General features: G+C 40.7%; 2 protein-coding genes across 2 annotated transcripts in view; one reads left to right on the forward strand and one right to left on the reverse strand.

The window, feature by feature from the left end:
- Positions 1-11,213: 11,213 nt before the first annotated feature.
- On the reverse strand, positions 11,214-18,710 carry CDKN2C (cyclin dependent kinase inhibitor 2C). The gene is made up of 2 exons (XM_034778050.1): positions 18,293-18,710; positions 11,214-14,905 (listed from the first exon to the last, which is right to left on the reverse strand). Exons 1-2 carry the CDS (start codon positions 18,419-18,421, stop codon positions 14,525-14,527), a joined length of 510 nt encoding a protein of 169 aa, XP_034633941.1. The 5' UTR covers positions 18,422-18,710; the 3' UTR covers positions 11,214-14,524.
- A 6,422-nt stretch (positions 18,711-25,132) lies between these two features.
- The window catches only part of FAF1 (Fas associated factor 1), a 320,478-nt gene continuing 317,766 nt past the window's right edge, over positions 25,133-27,844 (forward strand). The window contains exon 1 of the mRNA XM_034778048.1: positions 25,133-25,494. Within this exon, the coding sequence (XP_034633939.1) occupies positions 25,450-25,494 (45 nt within the window). The 5' untranslated portion in view covers positions 25,133-25,449. The remainder of the gene's footprint in view (positions 25,495-27,844) is intronic.

The following is a 27,844-nucleotide window of genomic DNA, read 5'->3' on the forward strand; positions in this document are numbered from 1 at the left end:
ACAGGGGCCACTGTTTTCAAAAGCTATGGGTCAAAGCCCAGTGGAGTAGGGTGGGCCTGAGTTCCCCTTCCCTCCCCTCCACACATGTCCTGAATTGTAACTGCTAGGTAAAGCAGCCTTGGGATTCTCGCAGCTGGATGACACTCCCTGAACTGTAACCGGTGGGTAAAGTGGCCTTGGGGCTCTCACCACTGGGCAACACTTCCTGAACTGAAACTCCTAGATGAAGTGGCCCTTGGACTCTCGCTATTAGGTGCTATAGCCCAGAGTATTACCATAGGCGGTACTGACAGCCTGGAGCACACAGCCAACCCCCAACATTTGTTTATCAACTACTTTTTTATATATTTGATTTCCAACAATAGACTTGTATAGAATTAGCAACATAAGTGCTGGAACTAGGAGTGCTGGACGTGCTGCTGCACCCCCTGGCTTGAAGTGGTTTCCATTATATACAGGGTTTACAGTTTGATTAAATGGCTCTCAGCATTCCCACTATATAAATTGCTTCAGCACCCCTGATTAGCAACGTCTAGAAACAAATACATTTATTTACACATTAATTCATTTTTTCACTTGTGTGACTTTAGAGACCTTGATTTCTTTAAAAAATCAACTTGGTCTCACTGAAAAATATAAGCTAGTTGTATGAGGCATATCTTTTTTGTTTCAAATCGAATACCCATTTCTTTATTTTTTTCTTCATCGCTAGAAATTTTAATATGGATTCAGTAAGCTCTATCTCCGTTTCTATTTAGAAATGCAAGTTAAGAGCTCTTTTCTTAGTCTTTTAGCACAGTGGTTCTCAAACTTGGGCCGCCGCTTGTTCAGGGAAAGCCCCTGGCGGGCCGGGCCGGGCCGGTTTGTTTACCTGCTGCGTCCGCAGGTTCGGCCGATTGCGGCTCCCACTGGCCATGGTTCGCCGCTCCAGGCCAATGGGGGCTGCAGGAAGCGGAGCAGGCCAATTGGCCAAACCTGTGGACACGGCAGGTAAACAAACCAACCCGGCCTGCCAGGGGCTTTCCCTGAATAAGCGGCATCCCAAGTTTGAGAACCACTGTTTTAGTAAACAAGCAGGCATCTTACCCTTTGATTCTGTCTGGGAGGCCACCATACTCTCCAGTTTTTATTTTTGATTTAACTTTCCAAAAATTCACATTTAGTGCTGGAAAATTGTTCTACGTTCTAATTTATTATATTTGTAATCCTTTCATTCCCCATAATAGTGAGAAGCAAAGCCAATTAGATAATCTTTCTGGTTGATTCTGTCTCATCTTTGGAGGTGAGTCTTCTCTTTGCCTCACAGACAGTGCAGCTTCATTCTCCTGCATTTTTATCTTCTAAAATGTTTGAAAGACTTATCAGAAAAGCCAGAAACATCAAATGTGGAATTCTACTTATCCTATAAGAATTCAGACTACTCTGCAACAGACCTCTGACCATTCAGGATCTCCTGGAACTTTCCCTTCTTTGCACAAGTTGGAAAGAACCTGTTCTAAGGGCCCAGGAAATGGGCAGAATAATTCCCAGCATACAGCCAATCATTCACAGGGACCTGTGTGACAGGGTAGTGTAAGCAGCCCATGGACCAGACTCCCTCTTGTATGGCAGGGACATAGGTAAGGGGGGGCTTGAGAAACACTAATAGTCTATTGTAGGCATAGATGTGAGTAACAGCAATTTTTGGGCTCCTTTCCTAGCCCATACATCCCCTGGAATGAAATGCATAGTAGGCCTGAAGGCCAACAAAGATGTAGTAAGCATGCAACTAATAAGGTAAACTTCAATCAGTGCTACAGTTTTCTTTGCCCCTGCAAGATCTTGATCAAAGGCCTGTGTGTATATTATACAAGGCCTTTAGAGAAAGCAGAGTCAAATCCCACCTGTCAGTAGTCCTCAGTTCTGCCCACCATAAAGAGAAATTAGTTTCTTCCTCATACTCTGTCACAGGGAAACTCTAAGTGCAACCTAAAAGATCCTATAAAAACCAATCCTCCACCAGATTCAAGGCTGATTATGCTTTTTCCATAAAGGCCAAAGTGGCCAAGTATTTGTTACCTTTATGCTTAATTATATGTTTGTCATTTCTATGACAAAAACCACACAACTTGAAAAGGCTACAATTGGTACAAAAGGTACCAGTCTGTTAGTTTAACAACACAGGTTCATGTGAGTACATTACCTGAAAACTATGCGCTTTTCATTGTCTCCCTATTGTATATGTAATGTAAGATCTCTTCCCTCAGATCCAAAGCTCTCCATGGAAATTGGTCCAAGCTACCTGAGTGTTCACCACTGTCACCACAACTAGGAACTACCACAACAGACACGTTCCATTAGACCGATGAACTAATTGACCAATCTGGGGAGACAAAACTTTCACAAAACTGGGCCTAAGAATAACCATAAGCTTTACTACATTCAGAATTAAATGCTGCAAAACTCGTCTTTTTTTACTTGCCTTCCCATCACTAAGTGGTTTTTTCCTCTCTCTCTCTCTCTCTCACCCACACATCAATAACAAAATTATGAATGAAGAAAGTTATTTCTACTAAAAGCTGGGAGGAAAGGAAGGAAGAGAGAGGTTGTTTCTGTTTTCAGATAGTTGGAAGACACTCAGATATTGCAGTGAAGGGGATAAGGTAATATAGATAAGATAGAGGACTTTGCCAGCACCGAAGAAGAAATTTCAGTTTGCCCACTAGCTTTGCTCACAAAATATCATGTAGTTCTTATTTTACTACACTCTTCTCTGAGGAGGAGGATAAAGATGTCCCAAATACATCCTAAACTCATAGAACCCAAGAAGTCAATCACAACATTTAAAATCTAAAAGATAGCCTTTCTTAACCACCTCCTTTGTAAAGCTCTCTAGCAACATTCCAAAGACTCAGACACAAAATCTCATTGAAAGTTCCACAGTTTTTGAGGAAGAATCTGAAGAAGGTGTTCGTCCAATCTTTCTGTGTAAATTCTCTGGTCTCCCTTACTGACAACAGGCAGATGTGAAATATGTGGTTCCTTCCATTTAGATATGATAAGTAAAGACAAGCAACTTTTTTGGAACACTATCTAAAAAAAGATTCTTCAGTTGTATGTTAATAAATAATTATAAAACATCCGGTATTTCCATAGGAAGTATTATTTTTCCTCAAGTGCGTGAGATATTCAATTTTACATGATATTTGTCACAAACAGATTCCTTGCTTTGGATGCCTGCATTGTGAAATTATTACACTAGGGTCAAAAATCAACCAAGCCTAAACCTCAAATTCCTTTTTTTACTTTATCGTAGGCTTAATATCACAATTGCACCACTAGGTGGTGCCATAATTTGGCCACCTAATTCATGCGTCTTTCAAGTGACAATTACAGACCTCTCAGAAATAGGAGTCTGAAGCTTTTTCACACTTTAGAGAGGTAATATCTCTAGATATTAGAGAGAAAATTACTTGTTCAGAAGGTAATCTAATATATGCCCCTGAAAAGTCATTACATATTAAGATGTAAGTTCAGTACACTTTCCAGTGCTTTGTCCAGTCTAGTTTTTGGTACTTTATGCGATAGAGCTTCCACCTTTTCCCTTGGGAGGCTATTCTGCAATCTAGTAGATCATGCTGTCAGGCATATTTACCTGATAGTCAGCCTAAAACAGATCTTTTCCTAATTTCCAGATAAAAAATATGTAAAATGGGAGTTAAAGTCAGAGTACATATCAGTACTTAAGGGTAAAAAAAAAAAAAATTGTCCCAAACTAAGCATGGGAAACTAGAAATTCAGAGTTCAAAGTACACTTAAAAGAAATCTAAACATGTTAAGGTACCCAAACAACCTTATCTCTGCCCTGTAATGACATCAACCAATAACCATACATTTGTGATTGTGGCATCTTAGTGTTTAATGTCCTTAAAAATCCATTTAATTTATTCTAGATTGTTTTTTCATATTTTACCCCTCCTGGTGTCACTACATGGCACAATTAAAATTGTAGGCTATATAATCATAACAATTAGATACAACAATGATTAATAACATTGCTTAATTACAATTTAATTTATTAAAATATAGTCTATGCATAAGATTTCAAAGAGTTTTAATTATATAGAAAGTTTGAAGAGCCTGTGTTATTCCACTGTTAAGGTAATTTAGGACAAAGAAAGCACTGTATAGATGATAAATTGCCTTAAAGGATCAAGTTTTTAATAATTTCAACTCATAAACTAATTGATTTGCTTGCAAATTCTTAGAAAATTTATTCTGTATTCAGAGACTAAGTACTGTGAATCTGGGGAGGATATTCTCTATTTTTCATACCTTACAAAGAAGTAAATCAGCACTAATCTATGAAGTTGTAACTGATGCCTCCATGAGAGTAAACTTTGCCTCCTACTGCTCAGTTTCTAAAGAGATCCCTTCTCATAAAAATGGAAAGCTTGCCTAGATTCCACCTGTTTCAACAGAAGTTTCTACCAAATAAAAAATTCAGTGCAAATGGCTTACATTCTTTCACATTATAGGCAGAGTTCATAATGCTTATATTCACTTTCCAATACAAAATCTTGTTTTCAGTTGTTTATAACTTTGGCAAATTTTAACGCTCTGGAATGAAATTTTCCAGGCCAGGTGTCTGTCTTAGGCTGACTTGTTTGTTTGTGTGATTAAATTTCAACTAGAATAATTTAGCCATTTCCAAGAACAAGATTAGAGGGGGATGGTAGGGGTGGAGTAGGGTGACCAGATGTCCCAATTTTTTGGTCTTTTTCTTATATAGGCTCCTATTACTCCTGACCCTCTGTCCCAATTTTTCCCACTTGCTATCTAGTCACCCTAGGGTAGAGTGGGGAGAGACTTTGTTTTACCATATTAAAAACAAAATCTTCCACTATTTCTTTGAGAGTCTTTAGCATCTCCATGCTTTGGAGGAGGAACTTGAATTTAGTGGGGGATCACCATGGTGTCAGGGATGTGCCTTTTGCTGTTCCTGTGAAAATATGCCCAAATTTGGCAAGATTATAAACCTGAAAAATCTGTTTGTACATGTTCAGTACAGACTTATTCCAGTTTGGCAGTTAAATTTTCCAAAGATTCTATCTGTTCTGGCCATGTTCCATCCTCTCGCAACTCCTATGTGTTGACTGGACTGCATGCACCTTTCTCACAGACCAACTGAGCATGCTTCAACCTGGGGCTGTAGGGAATGAGCCGGATTTTTCCTTCAATTGCTCTTCCTGGTTGCCAGAGGTTGCTGAAGTGCTGGGCACTAGAACTGAGATCATGGAGGCTGTCTCTTGTGCTCTCAGTGTCTTCCCTGTTGGCATCCAGGCAGGGAGGAGGAGAAGGAGCTAGAAACTGGTCTGAATGCAGAGGATGAGAAAAAGGGAGTGGGGAGAGAAGAGGTTTCAGAAGACAGAGAGTGAGGAGAAGCAAGGTGACAGGACCAGTGGATGATGGGTGTTGGATAGCAGCAGAGAGGGAGAAGGACAGGAACTGCAAAGGGTGAATAACCATAAAAGGGGTTAGGGTTCAGGAGCTGGGGGGGGGTGATGATGATGATGGGCGATCACTCGTTACTGAGTATGATCATCTTCCATGGGAGTTATGGGTCCTTAGGTGGCTAATAAAGCCAATCCTTGAACCACAAGTTCTATTACAATGAGGGCAGATGTTTTCAGGCTCAGCAGGAGGCTGTTGACCATGACTGGAAGTGATCTTAATTTTCATTGTGGATCAAATAAGGCAATGATCAGTCCAACAGTCATCAGCACTTGACATTGCTCTTGTGAGAAGTATGTCAAGCTGGGGTGGGGGTAGTTAGAAGAAGAATGAGAGGGGGCAGAAGCTGGAGAATGGGGGTGGGTACGCACAGAGGGGGAGGATAGCAGGACCACGTGGATGAAGGGGTGAATAGCTGTAGAGTGAGGGGGCAGGAACCAGGGGCTGGGAGAGGGAAAAGGCACAGAGGAAGAGGAGAAGATCAGGAGCTGTTATGAGAGGGAGGTTTAGATAGAAGCAGAGGGGAAGGAGAGCAGGAACCAGGGTGGAGAACAGTGGACGGGAGCAAAGGGGGTGGAGGAACAAGACTCAGAGGGATAGGAGCAGAGAGAATGGGGTGCAGGAGGAAGGATAGGATGATGGGGCTTATAAAATGAGCAGCTATTCAATATTTTATTTTATCCTCATTCCCTGCATGCCTGATTTACTGCATGCTATTCAATCCCTGCACTAATTACAGAATGATTAATTTCTTCATGAACTTCCTGTTCCATATTAAGAGACTATAACCCAAAATTTTGTTCTTTCTAAATATGGATCAATAGTTGATGAGCTATAAATCAGCTCAATTTTGGATTTATCTTTTTGGGGGGTGGGGAGATTGCTAAATTTTATAACAACAAATTAGATCTTGCTTTTGTGTCTGGATACAGAGTAGCTTTCTTTGTCAAATATTATGAAACTGCTCAGTAGCAGCTCCATAAATAAGGTAAAAAAACATTATAAATCTAATTTTCAGGCCTCCTATAATTTTGTGACTAAATCTTCAATTTGCTTACAATTTCAAATGCATCCTCTTTAACCAGAAATCTCTATGCAAAATTTATTTTAAAATATTTAAAGTAATTTTAAAACTATTGATGGCGCCTACACTTGGCTGAGTGGAGTGAAGCCCTACACTCAATTTAATGCCATTTCTCTGTAACACACATCCAAGAATGTCTACATACTGACTAGACTGAATGCACCATCCCCACAGCAACTGAGCATGCTCCATTTCACAGACGAGCAGGACTGTCCCTGCAATTGCTCCTCCTGCTTGCTGAAGGCCACTGTGGCACCAGAAGTGACAGCAGAAAAACTGTCTCATGTGCTTTTGATGTTCCCCCACTAGCACCCAGAAAGCCTAGAGTAGAGCTAGCCTGACTGGAATGCAGAGGAATTAAGAACTTGGGGGTAGGGTTGAGTGGGAAATCTTATATAGTAGGTTTACTGCAGCCACTAGAAGTACAGAAATTTCCAGGGGATTTCACAGTTCCAGCAATGGAGAGGGGAAGGAAAGAGAATTTGAGTCCAGCATGAGTGCTCAGATTTTGGATTTACATAAACAACTCACCTCTCCCTCACAAGCAGCAGAGCTAAAGGGATAATTTCCCCTTTCCTCTGAAAAGCCATAGATACTTTTTGTCCACAGTGCTTCAATTTCCTTTTGAGTTTCAGTGTTCAAAGACTGTCAGAAGTTAGAATTATTTATATGTACTCTAGTGATACCAATAATGGTTCTTGTACTGTAATTGGGAGTTGCATATGCTGATTTAGGCCTGTACATAGAACTTTTGGTGGCTCAAAAGCATAAATTAATGTATTTCAGAATTATCCCCTTACTAAACAATGTATAACTGTTTCATAATAGATATTGATCCATATTTCAAAACCACCACACAGTCTGGCATAATTAGCTGTCTGCTGATCCCTGAAATTGCAGGTACATTGTAGTGAACTGGCATTATTGTGCAAGAAGTTTACACAGAATCTGCCTTGCTATTAATTCTTGTATTTAACAATTATCAAATTCACCCAATTTTTAAAAAACAAATTAGTATCACACATAGTGTGGTCATGTTATGCTTTGTGGCTGCGATGTTTTTTCAGTTAACGTCTGTGAACATACCACAATGAAAAGTCAGGTTTTTTTGCCTTGGAGGCCTCTAATTAGATTAAATGAATATTGTTAATTATCTACCACCTTCTTTACACAAAGCAATATGCTTCTTTAGGTTAGAATGTTCATGCATGAAGGAAATTTCTGTATATTTCAACCCATAGACATACTGTTGTCAATATTGTTACCATATGACAGTGTAGTTTAGTTATTCTTCTTTAGTACACTGCACTTATTTTATAAAGCTGAAACAAAACGATGCAGGAAAAATTGATATGCATCATGTTAGCCACTGCTTTTTTTGTTGATGCCAGGAGACACATAGTTTAAAAAATGACTGACAGATCATAAACTGATGAAAAAGAAAAAAGTCTTAAAAGAAGTTTATACAAAATACATTAATAAAGAAAAGTAAAATAACCCAGTTCATATGTTTAAAAATACACTCTTTGGAGTCCTAATATATTCAGATTTAGGCATCATTGCATTTTATTTTTAGTTACTTATATCTATTGTTGCCCAGTGAATGTATTTGTCCTATTCATGGATTTTAAAAATATCTGGCCTATTTGAAATCTTCATAACATTTGTAACCAGCAGCTCAATTTCTAGGCCTACTTATGGTCTAATCATCAGTGACTTAAAAAAATCCCATCTACCTATTCTTCAACATGACTAAATATAAGCAAAAGTTCATGATTTAGAATTCATTACCAACATATTAAGGTCTTACATCTCTGTTAGAATTGAGGGCATTTGAAATGATGTTACATCCCCTTTATATTAGCATACCTGAGAGAAAATGCTCTTGATTTGATATGAACTGGGCCCAAACTGACTTGTTTACATCACTGTAAACCACATAATACACCACATAATATGTACACCACATAATAATGTGGAAGTGAATGAGGGGTCCCAAAACTACAGTCCTTACTCAGACTGGTAAAAGCTTTTAGTCAGGCCTGCCCTGTCTTCTAAATATAAATGTGATGTGTTTTATGTTTTGTCCTGAAGTTCCATAAGGTTTAAACTCTGAAAAGAACTTTTCCACACAGCATTTTACTGTGGTTTGTGTTGTACAAAGATAAGTGTGAAAGCACTTTAATTATCTGTGTTTTAATTATTTGTGTGGACAAAACTGACTAAAATATCATTTTGCTGATAGTAACATTATTAAGGAATGAACTAACATTATGATGTCTGCCTGAATTTCTGCCTTTGAAGATGTAGTGGGCAAGGAACAGGACCATCTTGCTAGCCAGTATCTACTAAAGAAGAACTTTTCAAATGCCATCAATTAATGCTAACCTCTTAGTGATAGTAACACAGAAATATCTAGTCCTTTCTTATGTGAAAATAAGTTTATTAAAACTACTCATTGGCTAAGTGTAGTGAGCTTGCTAATTTTTTTGTAAGTGTAGAAATTAACTGGTTACTGACAGGGGAACAAAGAAATGCATTTGGTAATCAGGTTCAGTGGTTTTCTACTTCCACCCGAAAAGCATATTATACTCTTTAAATATTTTTTTCAGGGAGAACAGTGCCTTTTTGCGGCAGTACTTACTTGGCTAGAGCTGACTCGATGGACTAATAAAGTGGATTTGGGGCTGAATCAGTGAACTTAATGTCCTATCTGTACTAAAAGAGCTGAGTTAGCATCCCCCTCACACTCTGCCTTTTCTCCATTCATTTTGTGTCGTTGTATGGTTCTGAAGCCATTTTACAGCACAGGTGACAAAATAAATACATTTGACTTGTGCTTTTGCAGGTGCCATGATTAGTTTTCTCATAGTACTTCTTCGCTTTTACTGGAAGCAACACTGAAAAGTCAAGGTTATTTAAAAATATCCAGTGTTCCTGATTGCTTATTAAGACCAACTTCGCAGAAAATGTGAATGATCCTGCCCTTAAAGAAGGCGATTAAAATAGTCTTAAAAGCACAGACCGTAGAGCCCGCGTTTATCGTTATAATTTATCCATAGGGATTTGTAGGTATAGTCCTTTTAAATAAGCGAAGCCTTATTATTGTAGCTTTCTTCCACGGTTAAAATCATACTAAAGATTTCTTTCGGTGCCACCTCAGAGGTTTATTTTATCTTGCAGCACCATGGAAGTTACTTCTCCAGGGGAAGATTTGGCACGTCTGGTTATAGTCAAATAAAATCAAGTTAACATTCTTTCTAAAGGTCGATTCTTTTACTTTCTAGTCAAGAGACTAAGAAACATAGGGAATATTTTTCTCATTCGGCGGCAGATGATTTTAGCACATTATGGAAGGTCTTGAAAACCAGGAACAGGAAAACACACGTCAGTCTCCACTTCTATGGAAATCTGAACCCAAACCCATCTCCTTACTACCTCCATGTGGCATAAAGGGTACCTTGAATAGAGATGTTTCTGCCGCCTCGAAATCTGGGGGTAGGTGGGTGGGAACCCAGCGTTCAAGAGGAGACCGTGGGAGATGCTCGCAAATGCCCAGGGCTTTGTAACTTGCAGAAGGGAGGGCAGCAGACCCATTTGCACCCTCCCAGTGTCATCAGCATTCCCGCCGCGTGTACAGCTTCCCCTTAAAATACTCACCCTACTAATTCGCTGCGGAGGCATCAGGGTTAGAAACCGGAGACGCAGCACCTTCTCTTCGGCGGCGGAAAAAAATCATGAATTGCCGCTTACAAGAAATAAACACGCGCTGTCGGAAAGCCGGGGTGGGGGTGCCGGGGGTTGGGGTCGCCCCGTCCGCTCCCTCGGGCTGCAGGCGCGGCCAGCTTGGCTTGCGGAGCCCACTGAGAAAGGGGGTCGGCGTGCGGGAGAGGGGTGACCGCTGAGCCCCTCAGGCATGGGGGGGGGGGGCTGAAACCAAGACGCAGAAAGGCCCGCGGAGGAAACTAAATAAATAAATCAGACTGTTATTTAAGGCGCGGAAATTTAAAATATTTGGACAGGAAGAGAAAGGGAAAAGAAACCGTAGAAGCAAAGCTAACGGTTTTGGAGCTGCGCGTCTCCCCCCGCCGCTCCCCCGCGGCTTTGCTCGCCTGCCGCGGCCCGCCCCGAAGGGCTGCTCAGACCTGCCCCAGGCAGACCCGGGTGGCTGGGTTCAGCCAGGGTACCCCTCTGAGACCCGACTTTAGCTAACTCTCTCTTTCGAGGGGTTTGTAAGCAAATCCGACATTTTGAACGCATTTGTTGTGGGGCAGATTGTTCAGACTGGCTTCTGGTTCCATGGTGAGAAATGTCTTCACCCCCCTCCCCCTCCATCATGTAAAATACAACAGTCTCTACAAAGCAAAATACAGAAGCTTTTCCTTTCCTGGCTTTTTGGTGGGAGTTTCAGCAGTTTAGTAAGTAAATAATAACAATGTATGTCTGCTTTTAGTTGTTCAGTGATATGCCCAAACCTCTTAAAATTAGATAATTTTCTGTGCGTTATATTTTTAAAAGCTTGAAAATTATATTTTTCAATGATTTCTTGCGACTTTGCATTAATGAGCCTTGCATTGGTACTTAATAGTAAGTTCATTTATTATCCCACCATAGAATAAAACATGTATTTCATTCCTCTAGTTGCACAGATTACCACAGGAAGAAATTTCATTCATTTAGTTAAATACGCAGTCATTTACTATATTAATAGTGATGCTGAATTCATTTTAATATGCCGAATGCTAAGAATTGATTCTATACCTTTCCAGCATAATCACATAATGGGTTTCTTTATCTGCATTAGTATTGGACAGTTCATTCTCTGTTAATCTCAGGACATAAAACTGGTTATTTCATTCTATTACAAAGATGCTAAAATAGTTTTAATTATATTGGTTCCATACAACAATACTTTAAAATGTGTCCTGGCTCAAATGGAATTCAGCAGTCACTGTCATTGTCCTGAAGTCAATTGCAAAACAAAGGCCAAATCCAGCAACCTTGCTAAAAGCAGTGTAATCCCTTTGGATAGGCTCAGCCCCCCAAATTTGTATTTGTACATTGCCTGTTCTTTGTTTATCCCTGTATAGTTCTCTATTTTGTGCTCTTTTCATTATATTTAGTCTGTGCTTGCTGAATGTGTTACTATTTGTGTGCTCTTCTCAGTGCTACGTTGTTTATTCCCCATTCCGCAAATGCTATATTAATCTCTGCTTCTATCAGCAGGACCCAATAAACTATCTCACTATTATTTCGTTCTAATTTGTACACTACCCTATTTTGGATCTCTTAGTAAATATTAAACTGATACATTCACAAACGTGGAAATTTTTAACAGTAGTTTTTGTTGGTAGACTACTGGTAGGGAACCACAAGTCATTTCTGAAACCACATTACATTAGCAATGTTTTTTCAATATGAGGATCCTTATTAATGTACAGCCCTTTTTTTTTGTCTATGCTCAATAAACTTTAGAGTTTTTTAGACAAGATAAACTGACAACCCCCTTTCTCCAAGTCAGATGCTATCTCCAACTAGAGTGTATAGGGTGCCACTAAGGTAGCAAAAATGTGTCTTTACCTTCCAGTAGTCGTTTTGTAGTTATTGTAAACTTCGTGATGTAAAAAAAAAAATGAAAACAATAGTATTTTAGAAGTATCAGAATGAGAAGTTTAATTTTCAATCTTGTTTCTGAGAAATAAAGAACTGTTTACAATTGAAATGTAAACAAAATGAACGTTAAATCAGGGGAGTGCTTTTGTATTTTATTTATACACATTGCTAGCTAGAGCTTGTCTCATTAGAAAACACCCTCCATCTATAAAAAGGGGTCTGAAGTCCGTTGTAACTCAGCCATATTCCTTGCAATGAATACCACTATTTTTGAACCCAGGGACATTAAATTTGGAGCCGAGACTGTTTTTAGTAAGGAACTAATTAGACCGGATCGGTTTAAATTAAAACTGGATGCCTGTAGAGCTCCGGAGGGAGATATAGCAGATGACATAGAAGCAAGACAGCTCCACAGATGAACTTTGCCTTCAGATGTAGAGAATGTTTCCCTGTGGGTGTGGGGGGAGAAAGTGAGAAAACATAGTGGAGACTCAGCTGTATAGTGTAACGATGAATAATGTGAATGACTAGTTGTAAAGATGGGAAAAGAATGAGGACATCACGCAATGTTTTAGGCTGAGTGGCAAAGTGACAAGGCCATTTTGTGAGGACCAGCAGGGGTTTGTTTGTGGCCATGTAACCCTATCGGATTGTGAATTGCACTCCAAGGTTTTAATAACTCAAAATATGTTTCTTTTACTAATCTTCGTGTAATTTATCGTGTAGATTCTTTCATATAACGTGCACCACATGCTCCATCCTATTTAGGGGATTGATTTACAGATTATTTATGAACAAAATTATAACATTGAAAATAAATGCACACAGCTCCGTCTGTCAGAGAGGTTTTTAATCAAGAACACAGCAATGTGACGGCGAGTGTATACTAAACATGTGATAAACAGTTTCTGAAAATTTTTTTTTTCCAAACAATGGTTATTGATTTTGGGGGTAAAACCTTTGCTGAAAAGTTAAAATAATCGTAACTAAAGTATATTCCCCCTTTCGATGCTATTTTGTTGATATTTGTAAATGTGTTCATTTTACAATGATTTGATTCCATCTCTTTAATGCAGTCAAAATGTTTAGAATATTACAAATAAAGCACTTCAAACTGCTGATCTGCCAAACAACTAACACCTAGAACATGGTATCAAATGTTGACAATAAATTCAGTCCCACAAGGTGCTGAGCATCGTCAGCGCCCATTGCATTCATGGAAACAGAATGCGCTCAGCACCGCGCAGCATCAAATGGTAAGTGACTGTGGGTCCCCGAAATACTACCAACCGTATTGCCAATTCGAATATTCAGGCTTGTATTGCGTTTCACGTGCAAGCGATAATATAATGTTATTAAAAGCAAACGTGATACCCTCTAAATTCCATTGTATTCAAATATCCACGTTTTGTGAGATGCAGCTATAGTAAAATGGTTAATTAAAATAAAAAGTTGGTGGAAAGCAAATATTTCTTAAATAGCGTCTACCTTCTCTTCGATTGTGGAATGACCAGAAAACTAGGCTCTCTCTGTTGGTATCACAGCCTTATTATACCCTTTCCTCTGACAACGGTTGTCTGCTGCTTGTTTTGAAACTAGGAAAGTGCATTGTTCAGTGCACAGAAAACACGAACAACCAAGCTTAGCTGTTTTAACCTCTGGCAAACAAAAAAGCCACTTACATTGTTTCTGTTCATCAATTTCAGAAGCAGATTTGTGAAAGATTAAATACAGTGAAAAACAAAAGTATAATCTCAATTTAGGAAGCAAATTACCTAGTTCTACAAGCTCTTATTAGTGTCCAAATGCAGCTATTTCCTAACACTTGTAGGGCCCCGTCCTGCTGTCTTTACAGGCCAAACGTCCTTTAAATCCAAGCTTTGCCTGAACCACGGGCTACACCCTTTAATATCCTGTTTTGTCAGAAGCAATGCTTCAAATTGCTAGGCATGATCTTAAGAAAAAATATCACAGTAAAACATTTTAAAAACGTAAATGTCAGAAACATAAAGCATTTTAGCATCTATCTTTTTTAGTATTAGTGACCTAAAACAAACGAAGAAAGTGTAAAATTATACACTGCAGGAACTAAGCAAAAGCGATCAACATCTGTCCATTTGTGTCTCTTCTAGCATTGTGCGGATGGCAGGTGCAGGAAAATGCTATTGGTGTGATTTTTAAATATATTCATTTGCACAAAATCTACACCTTTGCAGTTTCACCAGACTTGCACTACTTATTTAAAAAAAGAAGAAGAAGAAAGTTGTAATAAATGTTATTAAAAACAAGGACTATAAGCTTTAATGTCCAAATAAGAAGTTGTCCGTGTTTGATTTAATTCATGTCTGTAGCTTCTGCACTTAAAGTGCTGCCTTCCATTAGTTTAACTACATCGTTCCTCTTGTACAGTTTAGCCAAGTCGTAGGCAGTCTCTCCCTTCTTGTTCTGATGTCCCACCTTGCTTTCTGTGCGCTTAATAAGGAATTCCACTACTGGGAGGTGGCCTTCTTTAGCTGCCAAGTGCAATGGCAGGTTTCCCTCATTATCCTCAATGTTAACATCAGCGTTAAACTCCAGTAAAGTCTGCAGCGTGTCCAGGAAACCCGCTCTGGCTGCATCATGAATTACAGCGAACCCTGTACTGTCTTTCAGATCAGGATTAGCACCTGTAATTAGCAACTGCCTGGCAATTTCAGGATTCCCAAGTTTCATGACCTAAAGAGGAAAAATAAGAGTTATAATACTCCAAATAATATTAGAACTGCTTGTTTCACTCACTTGTTTTAGAATCTTCATTTTTATATTTGAGCTTTGTCACTGTTGGAGATCTATTTTACCTATGCAGCGGGACCCCGATAGAAAATTGATGTGAGGGTAAACTTAACTTTCCAATTTCTACACTAGCCACAATAAGTTTACGAAGAATTTTATTCTTTCGGTGAGAAATATCTTTCTATCTCACAGGAGATTAATATCAAAATGAGCTAGTGTGGAATATTGAGGTTATCATGCTTTTTTATAATGTTGCCTTCTATCTCAAATTTTTCATTGCTAAAATCTACATATAATTCGGTTTTACTTATCATAAATATTGAGAAACTTTCATTAACTTCTTTAAACTCGTTAAGTATAAGACGGATGACTTTCTGAGACTCTGATATTTATGCTTTCAGTAACACAAAATGTAGGATAAACTCTCCAATAAGTGTTTAAATTGTCTGTTTCTTGTCATTAAATGTCAGTCTGACCGTATAAATGTCCCGTAGTTCTCTATATAAAGAAAATAATCCTTCAACGTTTTCTGCAAGATCTGTGCTTCATTGTGTGCTGCCCAAAATGGAGAACTTAAGAGCGATGACTTAAAGTTCACATAAGTTCTTGTAAAACAAACATTTTTATCTCAGAGCTTCAGAATTTCTGTATAAGCAATCTGTCAATGTATGTTGTTTAAAATAACCGTCTTCAGAAGAGCGATCAGTGTTCCTAATGATTCTTTTTGTTAAGTAAAACTTTATTTCTTTAACCTTGTTTGATCACATCATTAACCTATTATAACTGAGCACAGGGACATCTCTGATTAGGCGTTTGAGTGGCTTGGCCTGACCCCAAAGTTCCCCAGAACTTCTGTCCCTTCAGCCTTTCAAAGAATGAAACAAGATAGATCGTTTATAATTTCCCATGTTACAGTCTATGTTTTTTCAAGACCAAGTATTCAACTACTCTAGCAGGAGACAAATTTATTATCAACATCAGATAAGGGAAAAATACCTTCTTTACTTCTTTAGAAATTTTCAACCGATATCTTGAAAATCTTGCAAAGAAGCTTTCTTTTACTAGCATAAACAAGGATTACAGTTACACTAGTCACCACAAATTACAAATTCTACACGGCATTTGTTGAAAATCTGCCGTTATTGAAAAATAAATGTGTATTAGGCTTTGTGAAAAAGGCACATGTAAAATACATATTATTATAGGATAGGATAGAGTTGGGATTGGGGAAAGGTTATCTGTGATAAGAGATAACTGAATGTTTCCTTTACATTACCTGCCGTCCCTTTCAATTCTGGATAGAGATTGTAAGAGGTACGGCTATACCTCTGGAAAATAAGTGAGGGCATGGTCCTCCCCCCCCCCCCCGCTTTTTTCTTATTGTTTGGTAAATCCTGGGCGTATCTGTTATTCTTTTGGGGAGCCCATCCTCGATTCCTTGCGCACCCTAAAACTTCAGTGTGATATAAAAGGTAATGCTAGTCGGATTTAGGATACAATTGTGGCTTCAAATATCAGTGATATTGTAATTGGGGGGGGGGGGACGTTGAGGGGGGTGGGGTAAGAGAGACCTGTGGAACAAACCTGAAGGAGGTCATACTGAAAACTCAATATCTGCGGCCTGCATGAGTACTCATCATCAAAAAGAAAAAGTGCACAGGAAAATATTTATAAGTAGTTGTTTAAATTAGCATAATTGCATAGGAGAATATAATTTCACTTTCATCCGGTTCATTACCGAGTGAACAATATTGGAAAATGTTGATTGACAATATTCTTGATCTCTGTCAACTACCCACAGCATGTTTCAGGTTTATGCGGACTGAAAATAAGTAGACAGACAACTCTGTTTTGACTGGAGTTATGGTTCATTAAATCGGTGATGATTAAGCTGCAATAAAAATGGATATTATCAGATGAATGCTTGTTTAAGATAGCTGGGTAGTATACCAGTGTAAAATATTTCTTAAGGTAAGTCCGGTGATTGTTATTTTTTTAAAGCCCTATATTTACTGCAGCGCAACTGAATTTTTCAGCCTAATTTTAAGGATAAAAAAATTGGCTAAACGTTTCCTGATTTCCTACAGAACTTAGTTTGTGTGAGGTTTCGATACAAGTTATTTCATTCTCTTATAAGGTGCCTGCAGTGTCACACAATCCCCTACTTATGTGATAATAATAATAATAGTGCAAGGATAATCGTATAGTTCTTGAGTTTAACTGAAACAGAAAAATAAGAATGATTATTGTGTTCAGACAAGAATTTCCTCTTTTCCAGATCCTGCATTTTGATTTTAAGCCAAAGACCCAGTAAGTGCCTGGATTTCAGTCGCAAACAACACAGTGCCTGAAAAGAACATTTCAGAAGTGAACAGTAGTTCGTATTTTAAAACAAAGACATGTTTTTAAAAGTGTGAACTTAGAAAAACAAAACTCTGACTCTAGTTTCACATTTCCCTACACAGTGTACAGTATAAATAGCCACAGAATTTCACCCTAGTTACAAATGGCCAGTTTCACGTTTTCGTCTGTATTCTAACATTTTCACCATCATGATGATGGTCCTAAGAGGAAAAAAAATTAACCAATTCCAATATTTAGCGGTTGGATCAGTTCCAACTACTGCCTCTAAATCTAAATACAGTAAATTAGGACATACAATCGTATAGCCTCCGAAATGAAATCTTGAGTTCATCCACTAGTGTCCGGTCTGAAAATACTACTTTTATTCAGCCTTCATTATGAATGGATAGGCAAGTGATTCAGACTGAACTCTAACTCATTCGTCGAACTGTTAATGTACATCTAAAAGGTACTCAGTGCCTGTGCAGCATGTGTCCAAATGCAGAAAGGTCATTCGTCACAAACACCGTATAAAGGAAAAGTACCATCCACTCCAGAACAAATAATCGAGAACATTCATGTATTTTTCTACCGTATGTTTTTTAAAAACAACACAAAACCTCAAATCATAATACGTAGGTGTTTACAAATCTATGAAACCGTGCTCAGCTAGGATGGTTTCTTTTCATCTCGCCAACCTTTTCTTTGCCTTCCTTCCCCTTCCCCCAATAATAAAATTGGATTAAACTCACAGTCTATTTGATATTGGGGATGATCCCCGTTTAAAATAATGGTTTTTGGCCAGTTGTATTTCAAGTACGTCATTTTAGGGAGTTAGAGCCACTAAAGTTATAAAATATGGCAACCAACTAGGTTAAAAAAATACAGAAATTTTGTTACACCAGCCTATTTAGAACGTTGTCTTTCAGCAACCCGGGTCACGTAGGTAGCAGTGATGAAATATTTTCTCTCTCTCTGGATACCAACCTGCAGCGCAGTCCTCCCAAATCCATTTTGGGCATTGACGTTTACATTCGTTTGCAACAAATTAGTAAGTTGCACTAGGTCCCCCCTTGCAGCTGCGGACGCCAACTCGTTCCCCAAAGGCTCGGCCATTCTTTAGGGTGACTGACGATCGAAAAAAAGGTGAGTTTGGGTTTTTTTTTAACCAGGCATGACATCGGAGACTGACAGAAGGACTGGGATGGTTAATCTTCTGGAGTAGACCTTGTAGTAAATACTCGTAAAAAACTGCTTGCCAAGAGCCCGCCCCTAAATTCACACGTGATTATTCAGCAAAACTGCAGCTCCACTTGAAAGAATATTTCTTTGCTTCTACACGTAGAGTAACTCACATTATGGACTTGGGCCATTTTAAAGGGGAAATATATTAATATGTAATATCTTATATGTGTTACATATAACATATATATACACATACCTAGGAGACTAACTCAGACTGAAGAAGAAAACAACCCACCCTTATTCAAGTCGAGATTTGAGACTCAGCGGGAACAACTTCGCAGAGAAATCTTCTTAAGCCGTATGCCTCCGTTATCGGTTGGGGTTCCCCCCTTCCTCGCAGGCAGCTGCGTTTATTCCAAGCCAAGTATGCAAAAAAAGAAAAAGCCAAAGGGAGACAGCGGGAGGCTGATCCGTGGCACAGCTCACACACTAGCTGCCTTCACCCTGACGTGTCTCGGTTTCAGCAGCAGAACAAATCTTCCTCGCAGAGCCTCGGCAGAGGACGCGTTCGTGGTCCCCAGCGGCTGCCGCCCTAGGCGGAGGCTCGGCAGCCCCCAGCAATGGTGGCTCGGTGCATTCAGAAGGGCACCGGGTCCTGTGGCTGTCTGAGGGCGGCTGCATGCCGGTGCCAGCGCCTCCGCCAGGGCTCACGGAAAGGGGGAGAAGCCCAGCAGCGGCGTCTGCTCCATCTAGCCGGCCGGGGCGATCTCCGAGGTACACGGCGGCATTACAGCTGCCAGCCGCGGGGTGAGCCCTTCCCGCCTATGGCTCTCCGTGCCGCAGGGCTCCGCGGACCGGGGTGCTCCTCTTTCGCTCTCCGCAGCGAGCGGGGGGAGGCAGCGGCTCTCCGGGGCGCTGCTTGGGCTGCGATGCGACCCAGACCCCGCCGAAGCAGGGAAGCGCCGGGCCGGCTCCCCTGCGCCGAGCGGCTGCCGCGGCCGCTCACCGGCTGTGCCCCGGTCCCAGCCCTGCAAAGCAGCCGCCGCCTCAGTGACAGCAGCTACTTTCCTCCTCGCCAGGATCCGCCAAACCCGCCGCCGGCTGCCCGGACAATCGCGGCTTCTGTGGCGCCCCCGACACCCGGCCGGTTTCTGTCTCTGTCTTTGCCCTTCTCCTGTTTTCACCTCATCAGCTTTTTTTGAAAAGAAAAAAAATTTGAGCGCTTTTTGAGTTGAAATACCCGCCCACATTTTAACGGCAGAGATTTAAGGAGGCCCGGCGGAGTTGCTGTGCCCGCCGCCAGGCGAGCGGGAAGGCCTGTGTCGGCGCACACCCTCCCCTTCGCCTTTGCGCACCGCGCAGGCCCCAGCAGCCCGGGGCAGAGCGTTGAGCGGCAGTTTGCACACTCAGCCTCTTGTTTCTCGTGTGGCAGCCAAGGTTAAAATCATGCCCCAGAGGAACAACCCCCCACCCACCCCCAGATTGCTTGCAAGAGGGCCGCTGGTGAGGCCTAAAGAGGAGATTTCCCTTGACACTGCGGCAGGGCCAATGTGTAGGACCCCAGGGCTGTGGAAATGTGTCTGGGGGCTGGCACCCCACGCTGTAGTCTCTTGCCTTCCGCTGAAGTAGCAACAGGCACCGTTCTTGCCACACTCTCTTGCTGTAATATCAGGACACTAGTTAAGGACAGAGGTTCATGTTCATAGCAGCCTTCAAGTGCGCAGTCCATAGAAGGGTCACCGGGCCCGGTCCTTTTTCTCATTCAGGTAAATGTGGGACCTGCCACTGAAGTCAATGAGAGCAGCATCGGGCCAACAGAGTGTAGCTCTCATCCCGAAAGGAGGCAGTTTCCAGGTCCTCACAGGACAAGGTCATGGCTAAAGGGTCAATGTCAAATTATTCTAACTGTGAACTGCAATAATCCAGGGCAGAAACCTTTGCTGCTCTTGTCTCTAGCATCCTCGACAAACTGAAAAGTGCCCTGTTCAGTGAAAAATACACATGACTATAATGGAAGAAATGCGGGATCCACTTGTATGTCAAAGGAGAAAGAAGTAGCGATGAGAGGGCGTGAGGATTTTATTGCCAGAGGTGACTAAAATAATTTGAATTGTAAATGATTTTAAATACTGAATTGCTCTAAAATCGGTGAGCCTGAGAAGCCTGAATTCCACACAGGTCATCGCTCTGAAAAGTAGGCTGTACTTCGGCGTCAGTTTCCGGACTCCCACATAAGTATACCTAATATGTTCCTTTGATAAATAATCTGTCAATCTATTTTCCATGCATAAGCAAAACGTTCATTTTAATACACACTCTGGCTAACTCAATAGATGTTGTGAATGGAAGTGTTTAGAAACAATATCAGATCATTAAAGGAGCCGATCCTGCATTCCCTACTAGGCAAAACTCCCATTGACAACAATGCAAGCTTTGTATGCGTAGGCAGCGCAAGTCCAGGGCCTGATTTAGATGCCTAATGCTAGAAATATAATTTGTTTTTAAAGGGACATGTCAATATGAAATATAGGTAGTCAAAAAGCAAGTTAAAAGTAGTTAGAAGTACTGCTTAGGGTTCTGAGTCTCCGGGCAAAGTTCTGTGGCTTCACAGTCACATTTTCCTATTTTGAAAATGTTTTTCTTTTCCCTATTGTTTTGTGAAAAACTGACACAAGCAACAAGGGAAGCTGATGAACGGGCTGTTACAGTGAATAGCACAGGACATAGTCAAATTGACTATCCTCACATTGTTGTCAAATGCACAAAGCAAACAGGATGAAAAAAGAGCAAATACTTTATTAAAATTCTGTTATAATAAACCTACGTGTTATAAGTAACAATAGGGGGTAACAATTTTCTAGGCAGAAGTGTGATTTTTAACTACCTTCACGGTTAATTCCAGAAATGTATGTTTTCAATAACACTGGTTTTCTGAAAACAGGCATTATATTACAATATTATTTAGAATAGGGTGTTGCACTAGGTAGATTGCAAATACATTCTGCGCTGACTTACACCCAGTTCAAGTCTATTAACTTTAATTGAATTATATGTAGGTTAAGTCACTGCAGAAGTTGACCCATAGATATTATATTCTTTTACTAATCTTTGCATACGACACAAAGAAGAAGAATCCTTCTTTTGTTAATAATTTCAGCTAACAGAAGTGACTGGTCATAGTCACAAAAATAGTTTACTTTGAGACAGTGAAGGCCTCTTTTTATTTTGCAGCTGAAATTGACCAACCAGAAAAGTTGCACCATACCACCTGATGCCTTGTATGTCCTTTTAAAATGTTTGTAGGAAGGAGCATGTTGTTTGTAATTAATTACTGTTAGCAATTATAAAGAGACATATCTTATAAAACAGAAAGAGCTGTATCAGAGTCCAACACAACAGTAAACCCCCAAACCCTCTGCACACAGATATCATCATCGGACATCGCACGGAGTACTGCAAACATGTACCCACCTGACTTCCCTACCTTCCAGGTACCATTTATAATTTGTCCAGTATGTATAGGAAACGCCCAGTTTGGGGCTCATTTAAGAGTTGTGAGGAGAATAAACTAAATTGTTTATATTATTGTAATCTGGATTGCATGTGACATAACGTAGGTTTAGTATTTTTCATCTTTTTCTCATTTTGGCCCCGATCCTGCTCTTTATTTAACTTAAGATGGATACTTTTCGCTTCAAATATTGCTTTGATAAGTACCAGGTAACTAACCTTTGACTACAGCTGATGGCCGCGAGTAATATTGCAGCGCTATTTACTAAACCACAATTTTAAATTACTGACAGAAAATAGTTGGCTTTAATCCAATTTACAAAACTTGCCTTTCAGCCTTTATTATAGTTACTCTGTCGTAATATGTGGGTAGATTGGTTTATAGTTGAGTCTATACTGTCTCTGGTATTGAACCACATAGCGTATAGAGTACAGAATAGTCTGTAATGTCAAGCAGTGGAAAAAGGAGATAGTGTGGCAGTAATAGCTGTGTCATCTATAAATTCTGTAAAGTTAAACTAGAATTATTACATGAACAACGTGTAGTAAATCTTTACTGCAAACCCAGCCAACATGAATTGGAACAGGAGTAGGACAAAGTAGAATATCCAATTTGAATGACATATTTTGCTTTCCAGCACAAGTAGGGCTTTGATATTGTCATAGTTCACCTTGAAATTATAAAACGATTGTCTAGTATATGAAACAAGCCAAATGTATCATAAAGATCACCGTTCTTATGAGCATCTAGCAATGTGCCTTAATAATTCTATGTCCTGCTATTTTACCGCTTTCTTGTGAGCAAATGGTCTAACCTGCAGACAGATACAGTTAAACTTTTCGATGTTCGTCTGCAGCTCGTAACTTGCATGTAATGTTTATTTCCCTAAATCACCCTCCTTTTCTTTATTGGCTTCCATTGTGACTTATTCTTTCTCTGTTTTCCTCTCCCCCTTCCTCCCTGTTAGTATCAATCCTGCCATTATTTTCCCGATGATCAGCAGGAAGCACATCTATTCCGAACAGGCTTGTATATATCGTCTTACAAACGCGAAAATAAAATCAGTCAAGAACTAACTCTATATATCTTAGAATAGAAAAGAATATCTAGAATCGTAGATATGTTGTAATGTAGATCTTGTCTATCGTTTAATGTTAGGAAGGCTGTGTGATTGATTCTGTGTTTGACCTTAGGTGTCAGCGAAGTAACTAGAAATTATGTAGAGCGTGTAATAAAACAAGTTGGATTAATTAGCCAATTAGAGTCAAACTGTGTATATAGCCAGAGGAGAGATGGAAAACATTAGGGGACATATATTTAAAAATAACAAACAACACTGAAAACTAGGATTTGCATAAGCTTGTTTCATAATATTTAGTGATTATATGTAATGGAGCTGAGACCTAAAGTACTGTTGTGGGTAACCTAAGAGTAAGGGCTATTATGTATATTAACATCTGTTGGATCATAAACCTATGACAAATTGGTTGTTTCCCATATGAGAGGAGTTACAAGGACTGAGAAATGAATCTTGCGCATCTAGCCATCCCTTGTATTTTTTTTCATTAAAAGGAAGACACTGTTTGCCCAGTGTATAAAAAAAATCATGTATTATCAAAGGAAAAGGAAATTATGTTTAAGGAACAATTAATCTGGCTTGGAGCTGAATCACTATATTTATATATGTCACAATGAAAGCACCTGTTTTATCAGTAACAATCTGTTTATATACAAAGCAACTAGATATTGTGTTACAGAAAGGCAAAACTATCTCAGTCCTGCATTAATTATAAACACAACAGATAGCTAAAACAATGAGAGAGGCATTTCCATATGGGAGTGTATTTGGAGGGAGAAATGGTATCTTGCTTAGGCCTCAATGGGACAATAATGATTTGATGTTTCATCCTGTGACTCATAGCTTCATTGAGTTACACCTTAATTCAGGCACACACAGTATAGTTCACAACATAAATACACCTAGGTCTTTGTCATGCTAGATGGGAACAGGTAATCCAGGTCAAACTAGTGATTGCCAGAAAATATGTATAAAGAAATAGCCCAATCATCATACCGATGAGCAATTGTTTCAAAAGTGAAATAATATTTGTCATTAATATAAAGCTATGTCAAAATGCCACGCAGAATGGATGAAGTTAAAATAAACCAAGATATTGAATCTCATTGAAAAAGAAAGCAGTCATTCATAACCAATGGGAGCTACTTGTAACCCTCCAATGACACCGAGACTTAGAGAGAAGATGGGTGAGGTAATAGCTTTTATTAGACCAGCTTCTGTAGGCGAGAGAAAGAAGCTTTGGAGCTACACCGAGCTCCTCTTCAGGTCTGGGAAAGGTCCTCCGAGCGTCACAGCTAAATACAAGATTGAACAGACGCTGAACTAGCTGTATCATCTTGTATGTATCTGTAACCCTATCAGTCCCTTTCCCAGACCTGAAGGCAAGCTCGGTGTAGCGGCAAAGCTTCTCTCTCTCACCTATAGAAGCTAGTCCAATACAAGCTCTTACCTCATCCAGCTTCTGGCTCTAAAACCCTGGCACCCCCAGGGCTTCCCTCAACAGTGCCGACTGAGACGTAGGACTGCAGGGCGACGTTTCCTTGCATAACGAAGCGGATCATGACTTCAGGAAAGGCCTAAACGTGGGCCAAGTGGCCCCTAGACACACCAAGCTTTATTCCCTGGTCTGGAGTGAGCGACTCCCTCCTTTGTGATGGGGACTGGTTTTAAGGCCGGCTCTAAACTCCCCGCGGCGCGGCACGGGTTTGCGGGGTGTGTTTTGCAGCGGGAGACCCTTGCAATCCCTTCGCGGCTCCCCCCGCGGCGTGGCGCAAAGCCGGGCCACCTTTGCAGCGTTCCCTGGGCCTGGCGGCTCCGCGCCCCGCTCCCAGCTGTGCAACGCCCGGGGCCCCAGCTCCCCTCGGCCCAGCAGCAGCGCCAGGGCTCGGCGCTGCCCCTGCCAGCCGGAAAGACACAACCGCTCTCCCCCTTCCTTCCCCTCCCCCCGCCCCCCCGGCTTTTCTTCTCGCCGGGGCGCTTGACAGGAGGGTCACGTGGCAGCCGCAAAGCATCTCTTTGCGACCTCAATGACAGGCAAAATGTGCGACAGACGCTTTGCGAGCCAGGGAGGAAGCAGCGCTGCCTCCTCCTCTCTGTGGCACGGCAGCGGAGGGCGCTGCTCAGAGGGGCCGGCTGCGCCCCTGCCCCTTCCGAGCCGAGCCCCCTCCTCCCGCCCGCGCCCGCCGGGGACCCCCCCTCTTCTCCGACGCCGGAGCGAGCCCGAGGAGCGGCCCCAGGAGCGGGGGAGCGGCAGGGGGATTGTCTCGGCTCGGAGCTCACATGAGCTCTTAGCCTCCCATCCCCGGTCCCCGGCGGCAGCAGGCTCCAGGTGCACAGTGCAGACAAGAGCAGGGGACCCGGCCGGCTGCAATGGCGTCCAACATGGACAGAGAAATGATCCTGGCAGATTTTCAGGTACCTTTCACCCCCCCCCCCCCCCCCGCCCCCCTCTCTCCTTCTCCCCCCCCTCTGCTCTTCTTTCTCCCTATTTCTGTGCCACCCCTTCTTGGTGCCAGGCTTCGGCTCTGCGGGCGGGGAGCCCACCCCCCCAGCAGCTGTTCGCTCGTTTGTTTTACCTTGTAACATCTGCCCTGCTCCCAGAACTCGAGGGGTGTCTCTGAAACGCCTTTGAAACGCGCAGCTAAGAAAGGCACCTTCCTCCCTGCCCCCATTCCCGAACCTCAGACAAGCGATAGCCCAGCTCGCCCAGTCCAGGCAAAATCCTGGAGGATACAAAACTTCTCTTCTCCCAATGGTCACTGTGTGTAACCTCTTAGCTGTCAATAGGCCACTTGCTGTGCTGGAGATGGGTACTAATTTCCATCATAAAGTAAACATTAAGCACACTGGGACCATGGCTGCCTCCACCTGTGATAGCTTTAATGTGTAGGAAGTTTTTTTTAAAATAAGAATGAAGAAATATATATATGTGTGTGTGTGTGTGTGTGGAGAGAGAAATGTTCACTGGGAAGTCTTTCACCATACAAGGAAGTTTAAAAAAAAATGCCCAGAATACCTTAATCTCAATTCCAAAGCAAGTGTTTCCAATTGAAAGTGATATTTAACAGGTTTGCAGGTATTTAGTTAATCAGTTCAGTGTAGTAGCTTTATTTTTCTATATTGTTTCCTCATGAACAAGAAAACAGGCATTTACTTCTCTCCCTTCTCCTTTTTAAAGGATACAGTAAACTGAAATTGGTTCTGAGTGTGTGTGTGTGTGTATGTGTGAAACAACTTGTAAATGTGTCTTATTCCATTGTCTTGCATGTATTTGTTTCGTGTATGTTTTTTTTTTTAAATTCTTAAACCATGTCTATTGTTTGGTGCATGGAAAGACCTTAAATTAGCTCTCAGGATTGGGGCCTAGGCCTTTACCTCTAAATTTAAAAAGATTGAGCAGTTCACTAGGAACATAGCTTCATTTGGTGATTATATCTATTATTTATTTAAAAAAAAAGCTTTTTTTTACTCTTCTTTTTAAATGCGTGTGTATACATGTGTACACACATACATTCATAAAGATATTCATTAATAAGAATTATTTGATCATAACAAATATAATTTAATGTGTCTTTAAAAAATATTCTCCTCTGCTGAGATACCTACAAAAAAACTTGATAACAAATAGGCTGCTGGTGTGCTGAGACCACTGCCTGTCATGCTGACCAATTCTGTCTCACTGTTCCCTTGTACTCCTCTGTCTGTCTCTTATCTTATACTTAGTCTCTGCCCCAAAGAGTTTACAATCTATCTCTTTGTTCTCTGTTTGTACAGTGCCTAGCACAATGAGACCCTGGTCCTGGGGTAGGACTCCTAATTGCTATGGTGGTAATAACAATAAGAGTAAGCAATCTATTATTGTTTATTGCTGTGACATGTTGGGTCATGTTCTTAAAGGGATGATGCGTGGATATTTTCCTTTCATCGGACTTTGACTATGTGACATTGATACTTGTTTATCTACTTTGAAATTTTAATAAACAGCTTTACAGGTAACCTCAATTTTTTTGATATTTGGAGTGAACAGTACAGTGTAAGGAATAACATACCCCCAATTATATGTCATTAAGCTGTAATTCCTTCAAAGGATTCTGGTAACCCCACATACCACAGAAAATGAATTTGGGCCCCAGGCCTGCTATCATATCCGTGTAGGCAGAAACTTTCAGAACCTAATTGATGTTGCTGGAACTCCATGGTGCTGCGAGGATCATGTGTGTGAATCCAACTGCAGGATTGGGGCCTTGGTTTGTGCATCCTACCAGAGTCGTAAAACAGAACGCTTAATTCATATACACTCTGCAGATTTTAATACTACTACTTTGCACTTATATAGCACTTCTTCTTCTTCTTCTTCTTAAATCACCCTTTCTTCCCTAGCCTCTCATTTGTCTTTTGTATTTCAGTAGCCACCTACTGTGTTTCTGGCCCTCTTTTAATTTTTCCTGCTTCCCATGGCATGATACTGTTTACATTAGTTAAAGGGACATTGTCAATAATTTTTATGCCAAATTTGACCTGCATCTCTAAAATGCTAGGAATTGGTGAGACAGCTTTGTTTTAAATATCTAGTGTTGTTTTAAATTTGCTAGTCATTCACCAACAACTTAATAAAAAACAAAACAGAAGCCATTTTGGGGGAGGGGGGAGAGAACCAAAATAATCTTGTATGCTGTCTCTGCTATATTTTCTTTGTTTTGTAACTAACAAATATTGTTCTCATCCTTGAGCATAGTAGTGCAAGATATTTAGTTATAATACATTA

The sequence above is a fragment of the Trachemys scripta genome, chromosome 8 (assembly GCF_013100865.1).
Source record: "Trachemys scripta elegans isolate TJP31775 chromosome 8, CAS_Tse_1.0, whole genome shotgun sequence".
In the NCBI taxonomy this organism is placed as follows: domain Eukaryota; kingdom Metazoa; phylum Chordata; order Testudines; family Emydidae; genus Trachemys; species Trachemys scripta.